This window comes from Boleophthalmus pectinirostris, unplaced genomic scaffold, assembly GCF_026225935.1.
Source record: "Boleophthalmus pectinirostris isolate CB_2022bp ecotype Guang Dong unplaced genomic scaffold, ASM2622593v1 HiC_scaffold_8, whole genome shotgun sequence".
Taxonomy (NCBI): domain Eukaryota; kingdom Metazoa; phylum Chordata; class Actinopteri; order Gobiiformes; family Gobiidae; genus Boleophthalmus; species Boleophthalmus pectinirostris.
Genome location: NW_026571515.1, coordinates 14,271,225 through 14,295,135, shown reverse-complemented (window position 1 = coordinate 14,295,135; position 23,911 = coordinate 14,271,225). Strand labels below are relative to the sequence as shown.

The window sequence follows — 23,911 nt, the reverse complement described above, 5'->3', positions numbered from 1 at the left end:
AAGTAGTTAAAGTATACAAGAAGACAAAATGAACATCATTGGCTTGATAACAATTCTAACTTTGATTTATTCTTAATTACAAAAACATGTGATGGCCAAGCTGTTTGATATAATTTATTAAAACATTTATCCAATCAGAAAACAGAATGAACCTCACATGACTCATTTGTGTTGCCAGGTTCAGAGCTAAAATCCAGTTGGTTTAATCTTAAAATACATCGCTCTGATCTGAACGGTCTCTACCTAAACCCCAGCACTTGCACCAGTCATGAGTCTGTGCTAATGCAGCCTCTGCAGCTCAGGGAGGGAATTCTGGAGGTTCTGAGCTTCACATGAGGCCTGCACATAAACTGAGAATGAGACAAACTTGGATGTGTCTCTTTCTGCAGGTTTAGGCTCTGGCAACACAGTTCAGTTCAAAGTGATTGTAATAATTTAGCCAAATAATTTCTCTTGTGGATCAATAAAGTTCAAAGATTAAATAAAGTCTTAAGTCCAAGTCTACAAGAGCGCAGGCGACCTTTCCTTACCTTACCTATAGTTTCCTTTTCTTACCTTTCCTTAACTTTATTTCCTTTTCTTTTTCTTTCCTTATCTTTAGTTTCCTTTTTTCTTTTTCCTTTCTTTACCTTTATCTCCTTACTTACTTTTTGTTTACTTTACTTTCCTGTCTTTTTAACTTTCTTTTCCTTACCTTACCTTTTCTTTCCTTACCTTTTCTTTCCTTTCCTTACATTTTCTTACCTTTATTTCCTTTCCTTCCTTACCTTTACTTTCCTTACCTCTATTTCCTTTCCTTACCTTTCATTTTCTTTATTTCCTGACCTTTCCTTTATTTCCTTTCCTTACCTTTTATTTCCTTACATTACCTTTTGTTTACTTTCCTTTCCTATCTTTTAACTTTACTTTCCTTACCTTAATTTCCTTTCCTTACCTTTCCTTTATTTCCTTACCTTACCTTTTCTTTCCTTTCCTTACTTTTCCTTACCTTTATTTCCTTTCTTTACCTTCATTTCCTTTAAACCCGAAAAGATGACCACAATGAAATATTACGTTAATACTTTCACCTGCCTGTGGAAATCTTTAGTAAAAGTAGAAGTTGTGGTTTCACTAGTGACCGTACAGGGAGGTGTATCTTCTGATTCCTTTGTGTCTGAGAAAGTGGCCGTGGGGGAGACGCTGTGATTTCCAGGGCGGGGGGAGGTCAGTGAAGTGGACATAATGATAAAGCCCTGCAGCCATGAGTCCCAACCCAAAGACAGTACAGAGATAATTGGCGTCTCCTGTGTGTGTTTATTATTCATTGTAGTTTTACAGTGACCTAATTCGTTACTCAATTAAGGACAGCTGTGCTACGATACAATACAGAGCTCAATACATATGATACAGACTTTAATACGTAGGACACGATACGATGCATATCTCGATACTGTGAGCTTTCGATTTGATTTTGAAGATTCAATATGACATACAGTATTTCAATTAATTAATAAATAAAGTCTAAATCATGGCTGTGATACTGAAAGTCTTTGTTAAACCACGTCTTGTGCAAAGTTCATAACACAGCAAAAGGAGAAATTCAACTTGTCAACTGGACGAAAGTTTATTTTGTCGAATACATTTCCAAGCTGTATCCAAGCTAAACTTAAGCAGCAGCTTCGATGAGCTGCAAAATGTATTCAACCAAATAAACTTTTGTCCAGTTGACAAGTTGAATTTCTCCTTTTGTCATAGATTCTACCTGTACGACTGAGGGATTTTAACAAATGTGAAATGCGTTGAGAAAGGAAACTTGTTTATGCAACAAAACTGCAGCTGTAACAAAATAATTTGGTAAAATATACCAAAAAATCCTCTTGGCGATATATTGATATAGCAGTCCACGATATCAATACTGTATCATCACATTAAACAATATGATATATTGATATTTCAATATTTTTGCACACCCCTAATGTCCATAGAGAATGTTCCAAAGTGTGGTTTTAACTTTCCATTTCTAAGGGATAATGCAAACATAAATAATTGTTTTTGAGCTTGTCAAACCCTACAGACAGATGGACAGATGGACAGATGGATGTATGGAGTGTGTTTGTGTCTCGTACAGAGGAGGTGACAGCTGTGCTCATGTGGGGTTCATACTGTATGGTTCAGAAGGGGAGGGGATGCCCATCTGTTCAGAAAGTTGTGAGGAAAGGGTCCGGGGTTGACATTTTTTATAATATTTCAACAATACTAACACCTCACCAATACACATTTTGATATTGTTTACTGCCAGGTTTGTCTTCAAAAAAGCACTACTCAATAGGTTCAATCATAAGTTGTGAAATTATCCAATTAAACAAACTGTGCATCTTAACATTTGTTCAGAAAGAGAAAGCTCCAAACTGGGATTGTCCCGGGTAAACAGGAACGTCTGGTCATGCCACCCCCAGGGAATATTGACGGCATCAGCTGCAAAAGATCGATTAAATAAAGACGACGTACAAGCGCGGTGAAGAAAACCTCCCTTTTATTGTGAATGCTGCTGGTACAGTCAGGGCTGCACAGCGTCTCCTCTGAGAAAACACGAAAACAGAGTCACGTTTTAAAGCCACATTCACAGTTTGACACGACAGCAGAGGTAGGATCAGGGCCAGTGCTGCAGGTGCCCACGAGAAACTCCATTTACACACATGACTCAAGCTAACAGTTAACAAGACAGGATTTGGTCAATTTAAAGATGCATTGTGTAACTTTTCTGGTGGAGGGTCCATCACTGTGAGAAACAGTTCTACCTTACATTTATTCAATCACAGGTGGTTTTATAGTAGCCAGGCTGGCGCCACCTAGTGCCTCAATTTTATTTCTCTCCAGTGACTAGGTCAGGAATTGAAATACACTAGATGATTTGCAAAAACCCCAGAAGTTGTAGACCGCGCACCGGCCAATCAGCGAAGAGCTGTGAAGCCGTGACGTCAAACTTGAGCTCCTGTCTGTGTCCCTTTTGTGGAACAGCACAACAGTAAACAAAACGGTCCAGATGGATGTAGACAAAGACCGACATTCTGTGCTGGGAACGATTCCCGAGATCAAGGATTTAAAGCCAGAACAAAGAGAATGTTTGGTGAATTTTATCAAGGGGAAAGACGTTATTGCCCTTCTTCCTACGGGATTTGACGCATTACATACGTCACGACCAAATAGCAGCGACTGGTTAAATTAAAAAGAAGTACCTTCCTACCGTCGAGCGAACGACTCGTAATGCTGCGAGGTCAGACGGTTTCTGAAATCAGCTGATGAATCAGGCTAGTTTTAGGGCCTGTTTACACGAGAACGCTTGCAGATAAAAACTACAAAATATTTTATCGGAAGTGCCTTTCATTTAGACATTGGCGGTGTTTTTGGGGCTTAAAAATGCAAAAATCTGAAATCACCCTCAGAGTGGAAAAGTTGAATACGCTTCTTTGTCGCGTTTCCGTCTACACTGCCCAAGACGCAAAACTCTGGTCAGATCTGCTCACGTTTACATCACATACATCAACACCGAGCGTCGCCACCTAACCGCCTGGCATGCATACACAATCGAATTCCACACACTTTTGCGTCACGGTATGCACGCAGATTTGTTCCTGAAAACGCTTGTTTAAACGCGGAATAAAAAGTGAAGATGCAACGCCACTTTTGCATCTTCCGTTCAGACCGTCGTCCTGTAAACGTAGCCTTATAGCTCAAAAACACCAAGAAACATGACCTGTAACTTGGTCTAGTTTGGTTGCCATGACGATAGACAGGTTTAATGCTGCACTGTGAAACATTCCTGATAAAGCAATAACATTTACATGGAGAAAAGCGTTTGACAGACCTTCCACCAGAAAAATTACACCATTACGCTTTAAGACTACAAAAGAATTCATGTTTAAAATGACAAAATGACATGGTTATAGAAAGAATCAACTTTGCAACATGTTTGAGAGTTCTTCAGTCAAATGTTTGTCTTATATTTTGCTAATCTATGAATAAAAGAGCTAAAAAAAAAAGAGCTATTCTAGACACACAAAACCGTACATATAGTGTCTTACATTTGAAACAAACTCAGACTAACATGTTCCCGACCATCAACATTAGACCTGGGTTAAAAACGAGTGATTTTAGCAAAATACGAGTAAACATAAAAAATTGTAAAGGTTCTACATGGGATAGAATAGCTAAGAAAAAAAAAACTATTTAAATCACATCACTAAGAGACTCAACGCTTAAAAAAAACCTTCTTCGGTTTTGATCTCTGCAGTGCACAGAGGTCTGAGAATCCATGTGTCATTTGTTCATTCATTTTTCAATATAAAACCAAAAGTAAGAAAATGAAAAAAATAACGGATTCCTTCATTATTTGTCTCCAAATCCAAAATGAAAAAACAGTTTTCGTTTTTTTTACGGACTGAAGCAGGACTAAACCAGGGCTAAACCATTTTCAGTCCTGGTCCTGGTCCCAGGCTCAGTTCTGGTCTGGTCCCAGTCTCAGGCCTGGGCTCAGTCCTGATCTCAGTCTTGGTCCTGTTCCTGGCCTCAGTCCTAGTCTCAGTTCTGGTCTCAATTCTGATCTGTTCCCAGTCTCAGGTGTGGGCTCAGTACCAGTCTTGATCTGGTCCGGGTCTAAGTCCTTGTCTCAGTCTTAGTCTGGTCCTGGACTTGGTTTAGTCCTGGTTCAGTCCTGGTTCAGTTCGGCGTCACGAAAACGGGAACCGGCCCTTTTTTTCCATTTTTCATTTAAACACAAAAATTGAAAAACTGAAGAAAAAACAAACAAACAAAAAAAACAAATCGTTATCTGTTTTTTCATTTTGGTTTTGGAGACAAATAATGAAGAAAATAGTTGTTTTTTCATTTTCTTATTTTTGGTTTTATATTAAAAAACAAATGAACAAATGACACACAGATTTCTGGGGACTCCCTAAAAGCTCGGCATTTTGTTCTATTACAATCACAGCAAACCACTTTAATACTTTCCTGTTTTCTTATTTATTTGAGCTGTTAAACTGGACCTAAAATTATAATTATAATCAGTAAGCATCTCTGAACTAGTAAGTGGAAAATAAATCTGGAAACAAGATGAATAACCTGATATAAGTTTTAAAATCTTGGCCAGATCAGAGAAATTTGCTCAAACAAAACGGCGAGCTTTCAGCGAGTCCCAGCGGCGCACCGAGGCCTGAGGTGTACTTCCTGGTTGTGGGTGTTCGCTGTGGCAGCAGTGAGGTCAGAGGTTACATGGCATTGGCGGCGTTGGTGAGCATCCTGCGTACGGCCTGAGCGATGGCGTCGCGGTCGATGGCGTAGAGACGCAGCAGCTCCTGAGGTCGCCCACTGCGCGGCACATGACTCACCGCCAAACGGTGCACCGAGAAACCGGGTTCATTCACCACAGCCGAGCACACGGCCTCGCCAAGACCACCTGAACCGAGAGAGAGAGGGAGGAGAGAGGTGTGGAGAGGGGGAGGGAGAGAGGAAGGAGAGAGGGAGAGAAGAGAGGAGAGGAGAGAGGAAAGGAGGAGAGAGAGAAGAGAGGAGGGAGAAGGAGGAGAGAGGTGTGGAGAGGGAGGAGAGAGGAGAGGGAAGGAGAGGGAAGGGAGGTGTGGAGAGAGATGTGAAGAGGGAGGTGAGAGAGGGAGGGAGGAACGAGGAGAGAGGGAGGAGGAGAGAAGCATGGAGGAAGAGAGAGGGAGGAGAGAGGGAGAAGGAGAGAAGTGTGGAGGAGAGAGGTGAGAGAGGGGGTGAGAGAGAGGGAAGAAAGAGGGAGAATGGGGAGGAGTATGGAGGAGAAGAAGAATAGAGGGAATAAACAGAAAGAGAGGGAGGAGAGAGGGATAAGTTATTAGAGATGGGTTGGTCGAGTGTCAGATGCTTCTATAGTTATAATCTGTCTGAGATCTTTGTATGTATGTAAGTATGTGTGTGTGCGTGTATGTATGTGTGTATATATATATATATATATGTATATGTATATGAATATGAATATATATAAAGTAAGTTCATAAACGTGTATGTGTGTGTTCTGTCACTCCATGAACAGGTTTTATCGTTACAGATCAGAACACACAGGCTTTTCTTTCTTTCTGATCCATCTCTTCTACAGTTTATGATCACACCACAAGTTCACAAAGGGTTAAAAGAGACGAGATACAGACTGACAGCTCTGACAGCGGCTCACACTTTACTCCTCCTCCTCCCTCTCCTGCATCTTCTTCTGTCTCCCTTCTCTCTCTCACTCACTCTCTCCCCACCCCTGCTTCCCTCCTCCTCCTCCCTCTCTATCTCCCCCTCCTCCTTCTCTCTCTCACTCTACCTCCGCTCTTCTTCCCTCTCTCCTCCTCCCTGTTTTTCTAACACCCTCTGCACTTAACACTCAATAACGCAAACACTGCATTTTACAAACTCTGCAATCCTTCTGAAATAAAAGCATTATATGTCTTTTTTTTTTATTTTTATGAAAACCACCAAATTCTTTTTAACTTTACATAATATTTGAGAATTATGTTGACTATGATATAATATAACTGTTTGCGATATAAAAAAGTGAATTACAGGTGTAGTATGTAACCTGGAATGTTCCATAGTACGGCATTAAACATATATACCAAGCATTTATTTACTTACAGAAGCTCTTATCACCCAGTACATTTAAAACTGTGTTCGTACTGTGAAGGGTGTCACCTCTCCACAGACCTGACCTGGTTTAATGCCACATGGTGGAATATTCCAGGCAAAGCGTTTACATTAAACTTTTAATGATAAAAAAACATGACAAAAACTCCTCTCTACACACTCTGAGCAAGTAGGAAGCATGTCACAGTCCCTTAACCTCATGTCTCCTAAGCACTTCTCTGTGTCCTTGCGACCTTGACTGTGAAATGCTGACACCACAACCTCCACTTAAACCCCCCACGACCCCTGTACGACCCCTGCGTGACCTCTGACCCCGCGGTAAAGCCTCCATACACATGCGACTCTCTTCTTTACATAAGCATAAGCAGTTCAGCTCTGTTTATAGATGACCTCATTTCCGAGCAGCTAAAAACCTGCAGACATGTTTACAGGACAAACCTCCTCCTGGTGCCGCAGTGGGGTCACAGTGGCAAAAACTGTTGTTGTGTTCTTAGGCAAGACACAAGAGAGATCACTTTAATGTACTGAGGAATAAAAGTACTGAAGACCTTTTATTGAGAGCGTCCATGGAGACAAGCACGTGACAAACCCTCCACCAGAAAAGTTACACAGTGTTTTTCTTAAGGCCGCCACACACTACAGGATTTTTCGGTCTTAAACGAGTTTTAAACGTGCAACAAAAAGCAAACACCACAGACAAGAGGAGAACTTTATGAAACTTAAAATCTCTGATCGCAAAAACTGCAGCGGGATCTGTCTGCGAATACACAGGATACACAGGGAGCGTGATCTCGTCGGCGGTTTCTTCCATCCATTCATTTTCTTACGCTTATCCAGGGCCCAGGTCGCGGGGGCAGTGGTCTAAGCAGGGAATACCAGACTTCCTTCACCCCGGACACTTCCTCCAGCTCCTCCGGGGGAACCCCAAAGCGTTCCCAGGCCAGTCCAGAGACACGGTCCCTCCAACGTGTCCTGAGTCTTCTCCGGGGCCTCCTTCCAGTGGGACAAGCCCGGAACATCTCCAAGGAAGGCATCCAAGAGGCATCCAGAACAGATGCCCAAGCCTAAGCTGCTCCTCTCGATGTGGAGGAGCAGCGGCTCTACTCCGAGCTCCTTCCGTGTGACTGAGCTCCTCTCCCTATCTCTAAGGGAGCGCCCAGCCACCCTGCGGAGGAAACTCATTTCGACCGCTTGTATTCATGATCTTGTCCTTTTGGTCATTCAAGCTGTTCCCTGTCTATGGACAATTTCTATGAATAATGTGGATGAGATGCTGCACTTTAATTTTACAGCTTTACGAGAGATGAGGAATGAAATCTTCTTATTATTTTCCCTATTTCCTGAGTTTGTATCTTGCGTCTCTCTGTGTCCGTTGCTCCTCTGCCCCTGACGTTCTGTTTTATCGGCTGTTATCATAGCATTTCTGATGTTTGGTTCTGATCTGACAGGGCAGCTCAGAGTCACACTGACACCACACATGAGGAAAGATCACACACAAAGACAAAAAGTTGGGTCACGCCTCCCCAAAATTGAGGAGAAGCAAAGCTCCTGTAGCGTGGGGCAGCCATAAGTTTACATCTCACACATTCAGTCTGAAGTAGTGTCTTGCCCAAGAACACGATGGTAGTAAGTTTAAGTCCTTTCTAAAGACGTCTTACCTTCATAGTAGTGATCCTCCACAGTGATGATGCGCCCCCTGGTGGCTCGTGCGTTGTCGATGATGGTTTTGGAGTCCAGGGGTTTGATGGTGAACGGGTCGATCACGCGGACGTTAATGCGCTCTAAAAAAGAACAAAAAAAAAGACTCAAAAACAAGTTAGAAGAATCTGTAGGCCCTAACTAAGAATTATCTGATTAAAATGTATATCACAAGTTAGACTGTTTATTTTACTAAAACATGGGCTGTGTCCGAATCTTTAGGCTATGTTCACACTGCAGCCTGAAGTGACCCAAATCTGATTTTTTTGGCCCCTATGTGACCTGTATCTGATCTTTTAATGACAGTCTGAACGACACAGATCTGATTTTTTCAAATGCGACCCAGGACACTTCGATGTGGCTGAAACCAATATGTATCTGATCTTTTGACATGCGACTTCAGTCTGAACGGCCAAAGCGCATTCATCCGACCTACACATTATCAAAAAGCGACAAATGTACACAAATGTTCTTCTTGTCATATGAAAATTGTTAATGAACTCCGTGTCACTGAAGCTAAGCAGATCGCTATCCCACCACTCTTGGCTACGTCTGCACATCCACACGTTCCTTTCAACGGACTGCCCCACAAAACGCCACGGCCAAAAACCTCGTCCTTCTCTTTCTCAATCTCCTCCTTAAAACAAGTAAGTTGTTCATGTTCTGGCTCCGGTACGAGAGGAACTTTAAAATCTCCAGGTGCTCAATGCTCGTGTCCATGTTTGGACAACTTCCGTAAACACAGAGCACGCTCGCTGCAGTTGACGTCGCTGTGTCCTCCAATGCTCATGCGGGACACTTTTGGGCCGTTTAAACGTTCACACTGGAGATCACATACAAGTCGCATTTAATTGGAAATGTGAACGACCTCGCAAAACATTGGATTTCACACAAAAAAAAAAAATCCAAATTGAGCATTAAGCCCTGCAGTCTGAATGTAGCCTTAGACTCCCGGACTCCCATTGACTTACATCGGAATAATGTCGTCACTCTTTCTGTGACTGCTGCTGTAAACCTTGTCAGTTTGGTCTTAAAATGTTTGGTCTTAAAATTTACCCAATCCTGGGGTTTTATTTTGCTATTTTGTCCGTTTAAAAAATTCTATTCCTAATAGACCTTTTTCACAACAGCCGGAAGTCCCACTCGGTCAGGTTGCAGAACTTCCAGTTAATATTTTTCTGTGGCAAATTGTCTGTTTAAATGTCTTGGGTATTTTCAACGAGCTTCATAAATCTGCCCCGTCAACAAATTTTCAACCAACAAGGTCCATAAAGGAAATGTTCTGTCCATGAATAATTTATCCACAACTATCAAGGGAAAAAAGACGAAAGCTTAAAGGCAAACGACGAGCATTAACATTGATAGATTTGTGCATTTCAACTGCACAAATCTCTGTTTATGCAAATATCGACATAATAAAAACTTTTTTTTTATGTTAATTGTAGAATCAGTCTGAGCTCACAAGTTACTTTTGACTTATTCATGACCATAATGTTAGTTTTGCTCAGTAGTTCACTAATGCGTTGACATTGTTTGCCTTTACGTACTTAACTTTGATAATTGTGGATAAACAATGTTTATACTTTGTCGACCTTGTTGGTTGAAGATTTGGTGATGAGGCAGATTTATGAAGCTGGTGGAAAAAACGCGAGACATTTCTACAGATATTTTGCCACAGAAAAGCATTAACCAGAAAATTTCAAACAATACACCTTTAAGTAATTTCCCTTGTGGATCAATAATGTCTGAGTCTAAGTCTTGAAAGGTATTGGGCATCGGTGGGCACTAAAGCATTCAAAATAGACCAGAATGCATAGGAAGAGTCAAAAAAACAACCGCAGACAGAGACAGGAGTTTAATTGGACACAACGCGACTGAATGAAGCAGATAAAAGCGCTGGTTTATGTCTCTGTTGATCCCGATTATGAAGAAAACACTCTTAAATAAACTGATATGGTGTAGGAGCTGTTAAAAGATCGATAATTTCCACATCTCAGACAAAAAGCCAATAAAGCAAATGTTTGTAGTGAGGGCTTTGGGTCGTACCTTTCTTGAGGTTTTCTGCAGCGGCCAGAGCTTCGTGGAGGGTGACTCCTGCTCCGATCACAGTCACATGGTCCTCACTGGATTTACACACCACCTGAAGGACACAGGAGATAATGCACCCTTAGAATATGCATGAGTTTACTGTATTAAATATATAACTGTAACACAACACTGACTCCTGTGAACTTTAACACAAGTTATAATGCTGTTTCCTCATCAAAAAACAGACCTGGAGCTGTGTTTTGTTTAATTCACACGTTTGAGTAATCGTTCATTTGACAGCTCCAGGTATTTGTGATGAGGAAACAACATTATAACAGATTAAAAAAGAGTAACACGGGCTCTTTAAAGATCATTCTCGCTCCAGACCTTGGCCTGTCCAATGTGGAAGTCCTCGTTACAGTTGTAGATGATGTTGTTTTCAGGGCGGCTCGTTCGGATGAAGCACAAACCCTGAAAAAGACAAAAGACGTGAGCTGTAGGAGCAGAATTAAACAGACTTTCTTCCGGTTTAGTCCAGGTTTAGTTCTAGTGTAGTCCTGGTTTAGTCTAGGTTTAATCCTGGCTGGTTAGGGCCTAGCTGCTTGAGTCCAGGTTGAGTCCAGGGTCGTTGAGTCCAGGTCGAGTCCAGATTGTGTCCAGGTCTAGTCCAGGTCGAGTCCAGGTTGAGTCCAGGTTTAGTCCAGGTCTAGTCTGGGCCTTATTCAGGATAAATTCAGGTCGAGTCCAGATCAAGTCCAGGTCGAGTCCAGATCAAGTCCTGGCTGAGTCCAAGTTTAGTCCAGGTCTAGTCCAGGTCTAGTCTTGGTTTAATCCAGGTTTAGTCCAGGTTGAGTCTAGGTGAAGTCCAGGTCGACTCCAGAATTAGTCCAGGTCAAGTACAGGTCTAGTCCAGGTCGAGTCTAGGTTTAGTCCATTTCTAATCCAGGTCTAGTCCAGTTCTACTCCTGGATTAGTCCAGGTTCAGTCCAGGTCGAGTCCAGGTCGAGTTCACGTTGAGTCCAGGTTTAGTCCAGGTTCTAGTCCAGGTCAAGGTTAGGTTGAGTCCAGGCTGAGCCCAGGTTTAGTCCAAGTTCTAATCCAGGTCGAGGTCAGGTTGAGTCCAGGTCTAGTCTTGGTTTAGTCCAGGCTGAGTCCAGGAGGTTGAGTCCAGGTTCAGTCAAGGTCAAATCCAGGTTGAGTCCAGAATTAGTTCAGGTCAAGTGCAGGTCTAGTCCGGGTCTAGTTCAGGTTTAGTCCAGGTTTATTTCATTTCTAGTCCAGGTCTAGTCCAGGCGTGGGGTTATGTACCTTGGTGTTAGCGGCGAGCTCCACAGCCTTCTCCGTGGAAACGCCGTCGCTGGGGTAAAACACCGTTGCCGTGGGGATGGCTCTGAACATGGCCAAGTCCTCGAGGCCCATCTGAGACGGACCATCCTCTCCTGGAAGAACCGGAACAAGACCAGATCACACAGAGGGCACAAAACTCAGACTAAACAACGAGGTCTGGACTGGACTGGTCTGCATGCATTCAGAGGGGCTCATATGCTTTAGTTTTATCACGGTTTGGTATTTTTAAAGATTTACACTGGGACGTTTAGAGCAATACGGCAATCAGTGGTTCTCAGCGACAATTACGAGTCTACATTACTTAAGGTTTAAGTATCGTGTAATGTGAAATTAAATAACAAATAAATAACAGATAAACAATATACTGTATTTTTCTGACTATAAGTCGCACTTTTTTTCATGGTTTGGGTGGTCCTCCGGTGCGAATTATATATGAAAATTTTCACACAGCCGTGAGAGGCTCTAGTCTTGTGTGTCAGTATCTGCTGCTTCTGTACCATTGTCACTTCGCCCTTAACTGCGCATGTCTCCTGTAGGAAAAGCTGTTGTCCTGCTGCAAATAGTGAAATATTCAGCCAGAAACAGTAATCGAGCAGCAGACAGAAAGTTTGGAGTGAGCCAGAAACTTGTGAGGGACTGGTGGAAAGCGGGGATGGAGAACACAGCTTCACTGCACCATGCGACTTTCCTGAAGTCACTGGATGGATGGACAAAGCCTGGACTTCAATGAAAACTGAAACCAACCTGTCAGGATTCAGAAAGGCCGGAATAATTCTAACTGGAACTGATGTTGAGTCCGATGACAGAGACACAGAAGAGGAAGCAGCGCTCTGTTTACCTCCAGAGGTTATGGAGTTGCTCAGAAGTGACACCGGGGATGAAGAATTGAATGGATTTAGTGATTTGGAGTGAGATGGAGAGTTTGGTAAACTTGTTCTGTTCTGTTGTTTATGCTATAGTTATCTGAAGAACTGTTCATATGTGACATTAACAGTCTGTTGTTCTCTGTTCTATTGTTATTTCTAGTAGCATTTCAAGATAAAATGTCAATTCCTGGTCTCTGGTTTTATGAAATGAATTTCCCCCCAAAAGTGCGATTTATAATCCGGTGCGATTTATATTAGAGCCCGACCGATATGGATTTTGTTGTGGCCGATATGAAACCGATATAATGGGAGTTGGAGCTGCCGATAGCCGATATAATCGCCGATATATTTAGTGATGTAAAAATTCACTGTAAATCTTGAATTGATTAAAAAACTTAGGTTTGGCTCTAGTGGATTCTAAATTGGGTTTATTTAGGCAACATTTATTGTTATTTTGACTCTTTACATCATATTTACATACAGTAGATTGGCCTAATGGCATTTTTGCATCACATTCTAGCTACTGTTCCTGTCACTGCTAGTGATGGGTATTCCAGTTTTTTTTGTTTTTTTTTTGGAGAACCGGCTCGGCTCATTAAAGCAGCTGGCTCTTTGCTCCCAAGCGACTCTTGGTTTTGTTGCAAGCAGGACTAAACCAGAACTGAACCAGGACTGAGTGTCGGGACTCGGTTTCTATCTCTCTCCTGCACTCGAGCCCAAGATTAGTCCTGGTTTATTCATTTTATGCTGAACTGCAGCCAAATATGCACTTTTTTATCCTATGCACACGCAGATTTCTGAAAGTTTCGTTTTCAGCCGCTGCTGCTGTCAAACTACGGGTCTACATGCGGCATGAAGAGAAAAAGTGAGAAAAAGAGAAAACACAGCTCCCAATAAGAAACATGCTCCCGTTGTTCGCTTCAAAGAGCCGCTTCGATCGCGACCGACCCACAACTCCTAGCTAGTAAACTATCGCTATTAGCCTTTAGCCGTAAAAACGTGCGCACCGCGGTAGTTAATTATATGCATAAATGTGGATCATTCACACGTCTATTCACAGCTCATTTACATATCAATACTGGTCCAGTAACAAATATACGGCCAATATAGTCACTTTACAATAGACCAATAGAAAACAGCCTGTTTATGTGTGGGAGCTACAGCAGCTAATCGCTAATAACAAATTGCGAAAACTAGCTTCAAAGTCGATGTATTTCCAACACTCACCGCTCACACAGGCTCCTCCTCACATCACAAGTCTGCACTAATAAATGTCCTTTTAATCCAGACTCAAACCGATTGTCCGAAAAAGAAATAATCTCAGTGTTGCGCACCACTGCCGGTGTAAACAAACACACGCGAGTGAAGTGACGTCACTCTGGTGGTGTGTTCAGGGACAGTACGGACACAGACACAGACAAATTACACCGTAGATAAATACTGATGCGGAGCCACATATTCGGACATTTATCTGTCTGTAAATTGGATTAAATGAACATAATGTAGAGAGTTTAAGCTTTATAACGAGATATAACATGCCCACGTGAAATATCGGCCAATATCAGCAAGCATATCGGCCGATAGCCGATATGTCTCCAGGTGCCCATATTGGCCGATAATATCGGCCGGCCGATATATCGGTCGGGCTCTAATTTATATATGTTTTTGTCTTCTTCATTACGCATTTTTGACTTGTGTGACTTATACCCCAGAGTGACTTATAGTCTGAAAAATACAGTATTTAGAAATCGTGTGGTGAGTGTCATAGAAACCAGGGGATAGTTGGTTCAAATCCCCCCTGATTCATGTCCTGATGTCGTGTCTCTGGAAAATGTGACAGTATCGTTTAATTGTGACACAAACAGTCAGAATCTAGAACAAAAGCATATGACCCTCAGATCGTTTCAGAGCATTCAGAGAGGAGCCGTGAGCATGCGTGTACCTGAAGGGGGAGTGCAGGAGCAGAGAGCAGGGAGGGGCATCTCCACAGACAGAGAGGAAACCAGGGGACAGGACTGAGCCCCGACCCCAGAGACGGGTGAGGAGAGGTGGGGAGGAGGAGGAGGCAGGGACCAGAGGGCAGGAGCAGAACAAGAATGATCAACACAAGATATTATCCTACATTTACTTTAGTTAGATCATGATGGTAAAATGTCATTTAAAGGCTTTTGAACATTATTTCTCCACATTTTTAGGTAAATAAATAATATATAAGTGTGGAAAGTGGATGAAATTCAGCTCTGAATATTCTAGAATCACTATAGTTTAAACTGAAAATCAGCCGAGGGGCAGATTAAACATCTTGGAGGGCCGGATCCAGAACACAACTCCAGGTCTGTTTGTGATGACGACACATTATAACTTAGATCAGACACAGGTGCGGTGTGGTGGAGACAGGTGCAGTGTAGTAGGGACAGGTGCGGTGTGGTGGAGACAGGTGCAGTGTGGTAGGGACAGGTGCAGTGTGGTAAAGACAGGTGCAGTGTGGTTTGGTGTGGTGGGGACCGACCGATGGAGACTCCACAGTGGGAGCCGCACAGGTTGATGTTGCTCTCGGAGATGGCGGCCATACGCAGCTGGTCGTACGCTCGGCTGAAGAAGGTGGCGAAGGTGCTGGCAAACACCACGTTCCGGTCTCGCGCCGCACAGCCCATCGCTACGCTCACCTACGGCACAGGGTACAGGGCACGGCACGGGGGGGGGGGGAGACACCATCATTTAGTTGGGATTGTAGCATTTTGAATTGGTATGTCACAATCACAATTTCAATCAGAACGGGCATCGAACAACAGCAGCAACTCAACTTTCATTCTCCCAGATTGTGTGCCCTCTGCTGGTCATAGTGGGTAGTGAAAGATTTTGAAATGATAAATTAGCAGCACGGCTATTCTCAACATGATGTTAAGAGAGAAAAAGCGAGCCAAAACCAACTGAAACAAAAAAAAAAAAACCCTACTATTAAAGTTGATAGGCCTCACAGTCAATACCTTTCAATTCCAAATTCATTGTTCTGAATTAAATAGTTCTGAATTAAAATATTATCCTTCGAGTTTACATGGAAATAATAATTCTGAATTGAGGTTTACATGGAAAACACGTTAAATTGTCTTTATTTAATTCCACTCAACATCTGGAGGTGGGGAAGTGTTCTAATTGGACAGGGACACAAACGTATTTACGTTGACCGGGAGAAAACACACACTTCAGCTGCTACCGGCTTTTTTATCATCTCGGTTTGTCGTTACGCCACGGACACAAACATGATCCAAACTTTTTTCGCAGTTGTTCTGATGACAATTGCGCAGCAGCTGGAGAATTGTCTCATCACATTTTACATTTGTCTGAGGAGGAGAGGGGAGGAAGAAGACAAACAAAGTCAATGGCTGCTCTACCTCAGCCCACTCCCGCATCCCGCTCACAAATCCAAAGAGACGTGGATGAAAGTCCGAAGAGAGAACTGGTGGAGCCGGATTGTTCAGATCGCGTCATAAGTGGGACACAACGAGCATGCGCTGAACGACCGGAATTATTTTTAAGAAGAATAAACGTTTACATGATTAAGGAATAAATTAATTTGACTTTAAAATCGGAATAAACCACTCACTTATTTATAATCATTTTCATTAGTAATTAAGTGTTTACATGGTCTTTTTAAAGCAGAATTAAATTTTATTCTGAATTAAATTATTTTATTATTGAAGCTGAAGTGTAGCAAACCTGACCACTGAACTGATCGAAGCCCAGTTAAGGTCTATGTACTTTAAAGGAAATGCACATACAATTTTAATTTCAAAGTCCATAAGCATGACCCAACAGTGTCCCAGACTTTGCAGCTGAAGTCATCAACATGTTCTGTTCTGCGGCACTAACTGGAAGCACTGCTCTGTCTGAAGATCAAGTTAGACAGCCAGATCTGGGCTTTGTTACAACATGATCTGACCAAAAAGAACTGTTTTCAGGGAATTTCAAGTTGATTTGTGAACTCTCAAATAACTTTACAGTCACTCTCACCTTTTTGTTAACAATCAAACTCCTAATGTGTTGTGTGAATCCATTTTGTATTTGTTTTTGACCTTTCAGACAGTTTTAAAGCTTTTTCAACAGTGTTTGTTCATGTGTGCATTGCGTCACCATGGTAACTGTTGAACATTTCACCACAGAGACACATGTAAAACACTTGCAGCACGATGTCACTGTAAAGTATAGATAATAAGTTGGGGCAAATCATCTTAAAAAAACCAAACAAAATAAACACATAAATACATGGAACCTTCCTGACCATATTCTGTTCGGCGATGTAGCACTCCACGTAGCGGTTGGGGTGCTCGTTCCTGAAGAGCTCGGAGAAGGTGGAGTTCTTGGTGTCTCCGTCCAGGACCACCACGCGCTCGTTGTACCGGCCCAGTTTGGCCAGAGCCATGCCGTACGCTTTCCTTGTGGCAATCTGACACAGAGAGGGGAGGGGAAGTATTGGGATTAGAGTTAAATTTGTGATAGAGATTGTGTTTTTTTTCACAGAGCAGATTGTAAACAACTCCAGGTGCATTAATGTCCCACAGAAGACTGAAATATGAACTGATACAAGAGAACATAGAGGTTGAAAGGCAGGTACAATAATTTTCTATAAAAGAACAGTATTTTTTGTAATTTGCAGAAAACATTAAATTAAAGGGTAATGGTAAACGGTCAGATATTTATACAGCGCTTTTCCACTTTCAAGATTTAAAGCGTCTTTAAGTGTCTTGCCCAATGACAGCATTCATCATCAGGAATTACATTGCCAACCTGGATCTGATCGCTCTACTATAGACTGACCAGACGTCCCTATTTACCCGAGACAGTCCCAGTTTTAAGCCCTGTGTCCCCTGTCCCAGCAGATTTATCCAAAACCAGCGATTTGTCCCAGTTTTATACAAGAAATGTTACAGGTGTCCCTATTTTGGACAAATTTGATCCCTGCCAACAGTAAAGTGAGGCATACATTGTCATTTTTTTAGGTAAAATACAAAAAAGGTGCTTAAAAATGATCAAAACACAAAGAAAATGTGACTACACTGATTCACATGTTAGTCATAAACTAGTCATGAATGGGCAACAATAATTTATTTCGCACTTGTTTCACCATTTTTTTTTCACCAACCACCGAACCAGGGGTAGCCTGATTCATCAGCCGGTTTCACTTCGTGGAAACCGTCTGACCTCGCAACATTAGGATTCATTCACTCGACAGTAGGTGGGTACTTTTTTATTTAACCAGTCGCTGCTATTTGGTCATGATGTATGTCATCAGCCAGTTTCACGAAGTCAAATCTGATGAATCAGACTATTGAGTTTAGGGATGGGCATTTGATAAAATTTTCTTAATCGATCGTCGAGAGAACTAACGATCGATTATCGATTCATCATGAATGTTTTTATATTAAAATTATCATCATTATTATTACTATCTGCACTCCTAATCTGCATAAATAAATTCAACTTTACGACAAATAAACCGTAACCACTCTAGAGCCACATCAATCCGTTTGAGATTATAATGTGTTTAATGCAGCTTTGTGCAAGTCTCACAGAAACTTAAAACCGCATGACTACTTTGCATAAACTAAGCGAAGAAAAAAAAAACAGCTCTTGTGCACTGATGCAGCACGACTCAGTGGAATACAGGTTAGTGTGACCATATTTGCGTTTGTCAAAACCAGGACACCGTACGGGATGTGGGAGGTGGAGCCTCGTCGTCGACATTGAGCGACTCTCACCTGGCAAAGATTTTTCATGTTTTCGGTGTCCTGATGAACTTTTTCCCACTGGACACCGAAACATATGTGCTGCTTTGTACACTGTGCACATGGCCTCACACGACCGGAAAGGAAAGCGTGACATTTTTTTGTACAAGTCATCGATAAATACGCATTTGAACTTCGGCATGTTGCAGACTGACCGACTGTCTGGGTCTGCTCGCTCCTTCTGAGTGCAGAGAGCTACATGTACAGACCCCTGTTTGTCCCCAGACACGGACGTTTGGTCACCCTACGCTACGCACAGCAACCTACATTCGGTTTTGTACTTCAAAATTTACTGTAAAAGGCCCAGAATGTTTATTAAAGGTGCATTGTGTAACTTTCCTGGTGGAGGGTCCATCAAATGTTATTGCTTTGTCTAGAATGTTTCACAGTGTGGCATTAAACCTTTCTAACTTCATGGAGATCAAACCGAGCTGTTTCCTGTCATACTTTGGAACATGACAAATCCATGCCCGACCCCCAACCAAAAAATTACACACTGCACCTTTATTATACACTGTCCCTGTAAAATGGACAAAACAACAGAGGATATGCCGGGAGGGGGGTTGTACCTTATCTCCAGGGTTGTAGTTGGGCGCGTTGGGCATGTGGACGTTCCTCAGACTCACAGGCAGAGCGTCGTCAGAGGGCTGGGCCGGGTACATGCGTTTACTGCAGCTCACCATTCGAGCCTGGAGGTCCCGGATCACGCTCTCTGCCATCTCTTTGGGCAAAGGCTTCCCGTGCCAGCCCATCTTATCCTCCACACCTGGACAACAGAATCACACGAGGCTGGAGATTAAAGACCATGGATTCTGATTTATGTAATAAGGATGTTTCCTCGTCAAAAACACCTTGGGTTGTGTTTTGTTTCATTCACACATGTGAGCCTCCTCTTAGTCCAGGTTTAGTCCTGGTTTAGACTTGCTTTTAATCCTGATTTTAGTCCTGGTTTAGACCTGGTTAAATCCTGGTTTAGACTTAGTTTAGATTTGGTTTTAGTCCTGATTTAAGTCCTGGTTTAGTCCTGGTTAAATCCTGTTTTAGACCTGGTTTTAGTCCTTATTTAGTCCTGGTTTAGACCTAGCTTAGACTTGGTTTTAGTCCTGATTTTAGTCCTAGTTTAGTTCTGGTTTATACCTGGTTTAGACCTGATTTTAGTCCTGGTTTAGTCCTCGTTTAGACTTGGTTAAATCCTGGTTTAGACCTGGTTTTAGTCCTGATTTGAATCCTTGTTTAGTCCTGGTTTATACCTGGTTTAGACCCAGTTTTAGTCCTGGTTTAGACCCAGTTTTAGTCCTGGTTTAGTCCTGGTTTATACCTGGTTTAGACCTGGTTAAATCCTGGTTTAGTCCTGGTTCAGTCACGTAAACGAGAAACGGACATTATCAGTTTTTTCCATTTTTCATTTAAACACAAAATAAAATAAAAAAATAAATCTTTATCTGTTTTTTCATTGTGGTTTTGGAGAGAAATTATGAAGTAAATAGTTGTTTTTTCGTTTTCTTATTATTGCTTATTATTTTGAAAAACGAATGAACAAACGATACACAGATTGAGGACCTTTAAAAACACAAGAGCTTCATCGATTTGGACAAACTGACGAAGGCAAGTCACAGGGTCACGGGGTCATGGGGCGGCGTTTTGAACTTTGGAGAAGGAAAGAAAACTCCAGGTATGTCTTTGATGACGGGAAAGTTCACGTGGAGCCTCGACGTGTTTTGTGTATCGACCCTTTAACGCTGAACCACCACGACTGAGTGAACTCGCGCAGACACGACGCATCACTTCTGCTCCACAGGGTCACACCAGGCCCCTCCAGAGGTCAAAGGTTAAACCCTAAACACAACCCCACACGCTGTTATGTCACCACAAAATCACGCTCCCGTCATAACACAGCCCCTCACTGTCCCCCGTCCAAACCAAAGCACGTGCTCCTCTTATGACAACAGCCCCAGGGATGGACGGAGGAGAGGAGGGAGGACAGAGAGAGGGAAGAGAACAGAGGGATGAGAGGAGAGGACTATGGGCCATGTCATTTCTCTTTATCGCTTCCTTTTCCTTGATTCCTCTCCTCGATTCTGTAGGAAATGGGCGAGAATGTTCTACCCAGAGAAGAGACACAGGGAGGAGAGAGGAGCAGAGGAGAGGGAGGAGACAGAGAAAAGAGCAAGGAGAGAAGAGAGGAGCAGAAGAGAGCAAGAGGAGACAGAGGAGAGATAGAGGAGAGAGAGGAAAGAAGACCAGAGGAGAGCCAGGAGCAGAGAAGAGATGAAAAGAGAGAGGAGAAGAGAAGAGAGGAGCAGAGGGAAGAGGAGCAGAGGAGAGAGAAGAAGAGAAGAGAGAGAGAAGCAGAGGGGAGAGCAGGAGGGGAGGGAGGAGAAGAGAAGAGGGAAGCAGAAAAGAGAAGAGCAGAGAAAAGAGGAGAGAGAGGAAGAGAGGAGAAGAGAGAGAGAAGAGAGAGGAGCAGAGGAGACAGAGGAGAAGAGAGAAGAGTAGAGGAGAGAGAGGGAGAGGAGAGAGGAATGCAGGAGAGAGGAGAAAGAGATGCAGAGAAGAGAGGAGGAGAGAGAGAAGAGAGAGGAATAGAGGAGAGAGGAGCAGAAAAGTGAGGAGCAGGAGAAGAGAGGACAGAGGAGACAGAGGAATGAGGAGAAGAGAGAGAAGCAGAGGAGAGAGTAGTAGAGAAGAGAGGAGTAGAGGAAAGAGGAGAAGAGGAGAGACAAGCAGAGGAGAAGAGGAGAGAGGAGACAGGTGAGACAGGATCAGAAGAGATAGGAACAGAGGAGAGGAGGAGAGGGGCAGAGAAGAGAGAGAAAAGAGAGAAGCAGAGGAAAGAGGAGAAGAGAAAGGAGCAGAGAAGAGATAGGAGGAGGGGGGGAGGTGACACGAGCTGAGAGTGAATGGGACAGACTTTCCTCAGGCCCTGGTTCTGACCAAAATCAAACTTTATTTATAAAGCGCTTTTTATACAAAAAATGTAACCCAAAGAGCTTTACAGTGACGAAAAACAATTCCACGTTTCCTTCCACCCACCAACCCGACCCCCACACAACCAAACAACTCAGATTTTTCAAACTATTTTTTAATGATTTTTCAGAGCAGCAGGTTTGTTTTAAAATAAATGTGTTTTAAAGTCAAATTCTGGATTATTTTACACGTCACACCTCCTTTGCTGCTGTCCATGTACTTGTGCAGCGACGATACAAACTCTTCACCGTGAGACAAATACAAATACCTGAGGGGAGGGCTGAGGGAGGGTCTGGTCCAGGGTCTTACACAAACTGGGATTATGGATCTGAACTGGGCTAAAGCACTAACCCACTGTCAGGATTACAGGATTAGAATGTACGGAGGTCCATGAACTACACACTACTTTGCAACAGGCTGTTTAAAGGAGCTGTACCGGAATTTACTATCTTAAAAATGTGGCAAAAAGATCTAGTTTAAGTTTGTTTACAAGCGCCATGACTGAAACAGACGGCTCGTAGTGACTGAGCAGGTTGTACAATATAAGACACACTGTTCAAATACTTAAAATTTTTTTTTAATGCATTCCAAGCATCATAATTATTCACCACGATGAGTTTATAAGCACTAATATCCACATAGGTTTGCCATCAAGGTCATCGCATGAGTAAAATTGGATTAAAATGTATTTAAAAGGAACTTATTTATATTTTAGTTGGAGCCCTTATCTTGACTTGAGTAATTTTATCACCATGAACTTATTATGTTACAACAGTCTGGTTTGTTTACAGAGAGAAGAGAGAGAGGAGACAAAAGAGAGAGAGGAGACAGAGGAGAGAGAGAAGAAAGAAGAGAGAAAGAGGAGACAAAAGAGAGAGGAGATGGAAGAGAGAGAGAGGAGAGAGAGGAGAGGTAGAGGAGAGAGGACATAGAGAGGAGAGAGTAGAGATAGAGGAGACAGAGGAAAGAGGACCAGAGGAGAGAGGAACAGAGAGAGGAGAAGAGGAGAGACAGTAGAGCGAAGCAGAAAAGAGAGGAGCACAGGAGAGAGAGGAGAGGAGAGAGAGGAAGAGAAGCTGAGAAAAGAGGAGCATAAGACAGAGAGAAACACCACGATGAGTTCATAAGCACTTTCCAGAGCATAGTTTTGCCATCACGGTCACCGAATGAGTAAAATTGGATTAAAATGTACTTTAATTTATTTATATTTTAGTGGGAGCCCTTATCTTGATTTGAGTAGTTTTATCACCATAAATTTAATATGTTATTACGGTCTGGTTTGTTTACATTTACAACCATTTGCAAGTGTGAAAAAATACGAAAATATGAGCACCTCACCCCCAATTTATTTATAGTGTGTGTAGAACAGGGGCTGTACCTGGGATTCCTTTGCCTTTGATGGTTTTGGCGATGACGGCGAGCGGCTGGTGACGAGGCTGACTCAGCACTTTACACAGCTCCTCCACACTGTGCCCGTCCACCACCACGGCCTGCCAGCTGACACACACAACACACAATACAAGAGCACACATTCAAGAGGAGCTCAAAATATCAAGGACAAATCTAGTTTGGATCTAGTTAGTCAGGCCTAAACCAAAGCTGCCATGTTGACGAGAACTCAAGAGGCAGAACTTGGGTTACGGTAAAAGACTGAGCTCATGTAGGTCATTGTAGGTCCCTATTTACCCGGGACAGTCCCAGTTTTGAGTCCTGTGTCCCCTGTCCCAGCGAATTTATCCAAAATCATTGATTTGTCCCAGTTTTATACAAGAAATGTCCCAGGTGTCCCTATTTTTGACCAATTTGATACCTGCCAACCGTAAAGAGATTCATGAATTGTAATTTGTTTTGATAAAATACAGAATAGCTGCTTAAAAATGACCAAAACACAAAGAAAATGTGACTATTTTAACTCCCATGTTCATCATGAATGGTCTCTGCATAACAATTTTTCTTAATTTCAAGCTCGTTTTACAATTTTATTATTACCAACCACCAAAAAATGAGGATGTCCCAGTTTTTTATTTTGCAAATCTGGTCACCCTGAGCATGCTGCCCTACACAGAGCCTATTGTACCTAGTCATACCTAAAAAATTACCTAGTCATATTTTGTTATTTCTTGGTTTCAAACGACATCACAACAATGTTAACTGTCATTTTTACATCTAAAACCTGTAAAGTATTGATAGTAAAAGTAGTGACTGACCCGAAGGCCTCACAGCGTCTCTGGTATTTCTCCACGTGGTGCTGCAGGGGGGCCGGGTCACTCTGGCCCAGGCGGTTTATGTCCAGGATGGCCACCAGGTTATGGAGCTGGTAGAAGGAGGCGAAGGCCATGGCCTCCCACACGGAGCCCTCGGACACCTCGCCATCACCCAGCAGACAGAACACCCTGTAACTGTGGACGAGACAGGAGTTAGTCTTATCACACATTCAATCACACACTCAATATTAGTGTCTCTGATTTTACATTAGAGCAGACATATTATTCTTTTTGGGAGTTAGTCGTACTAGTATTAAACATACATAGAAAATTATTTACATTTACATTACATCACTGTTTACCTCTGTATTGTTCT

General features: G+C 42.6%; 1 protein-coding gene across 1 annotated transcript in view; it reads right to left on the bottom strand.

The window, feature by feature from the left end:
* Nucleotides 1–4,368: 4,368 nt before the first annotated feature.
* Nucleotides 4,369–23,911, bottom strand: part of LOC110174733 (transketolase) — a 36,821-nt gene continuing 17,278 nt past the window's right edge. Inside the window, exons 6-15 of the mRNA XM_020940835.2 lie at nt 23,539–23,730; nt 22,710–22,828; nt 18,934–19,130; nt 16,861–17,025; nt 15,091–15,247; nt 11,677–11,807; nt 10,756–10,839; nt 10,387–10,480; nt 8,301–8,423; nt 4,369–5,431 (exon numbers count right to left, since the gene is read on the bottom strand). Of these exons, the coding sequence (XP_020796494.2) occupies nt 5,244–5,431; nt 8,301–8,423; nt 10,387–10,480; nt 10,756–10,839; nt 11,677–11,807; nt 15,091–15,247; nt 16,861–17,025; nt 18,934–19,130; nt 22,710–22,828; nt 23,539–23,730 (1,450 nt within the window). The 3' untranslated portion in view covers nt 4,369–5,243. The remainder of the gene's footprint in view (nt 5,432–8,300; nt 8,424–10,386; nt 10,481–10,755; nt 10,840–11,676; nt 11,808–15,090; nt 15,248–16,860; nt 17,026–18,933; nt 19,131–22,709; nt 22,829–23,538; nt 23,731–23,911) is intronic.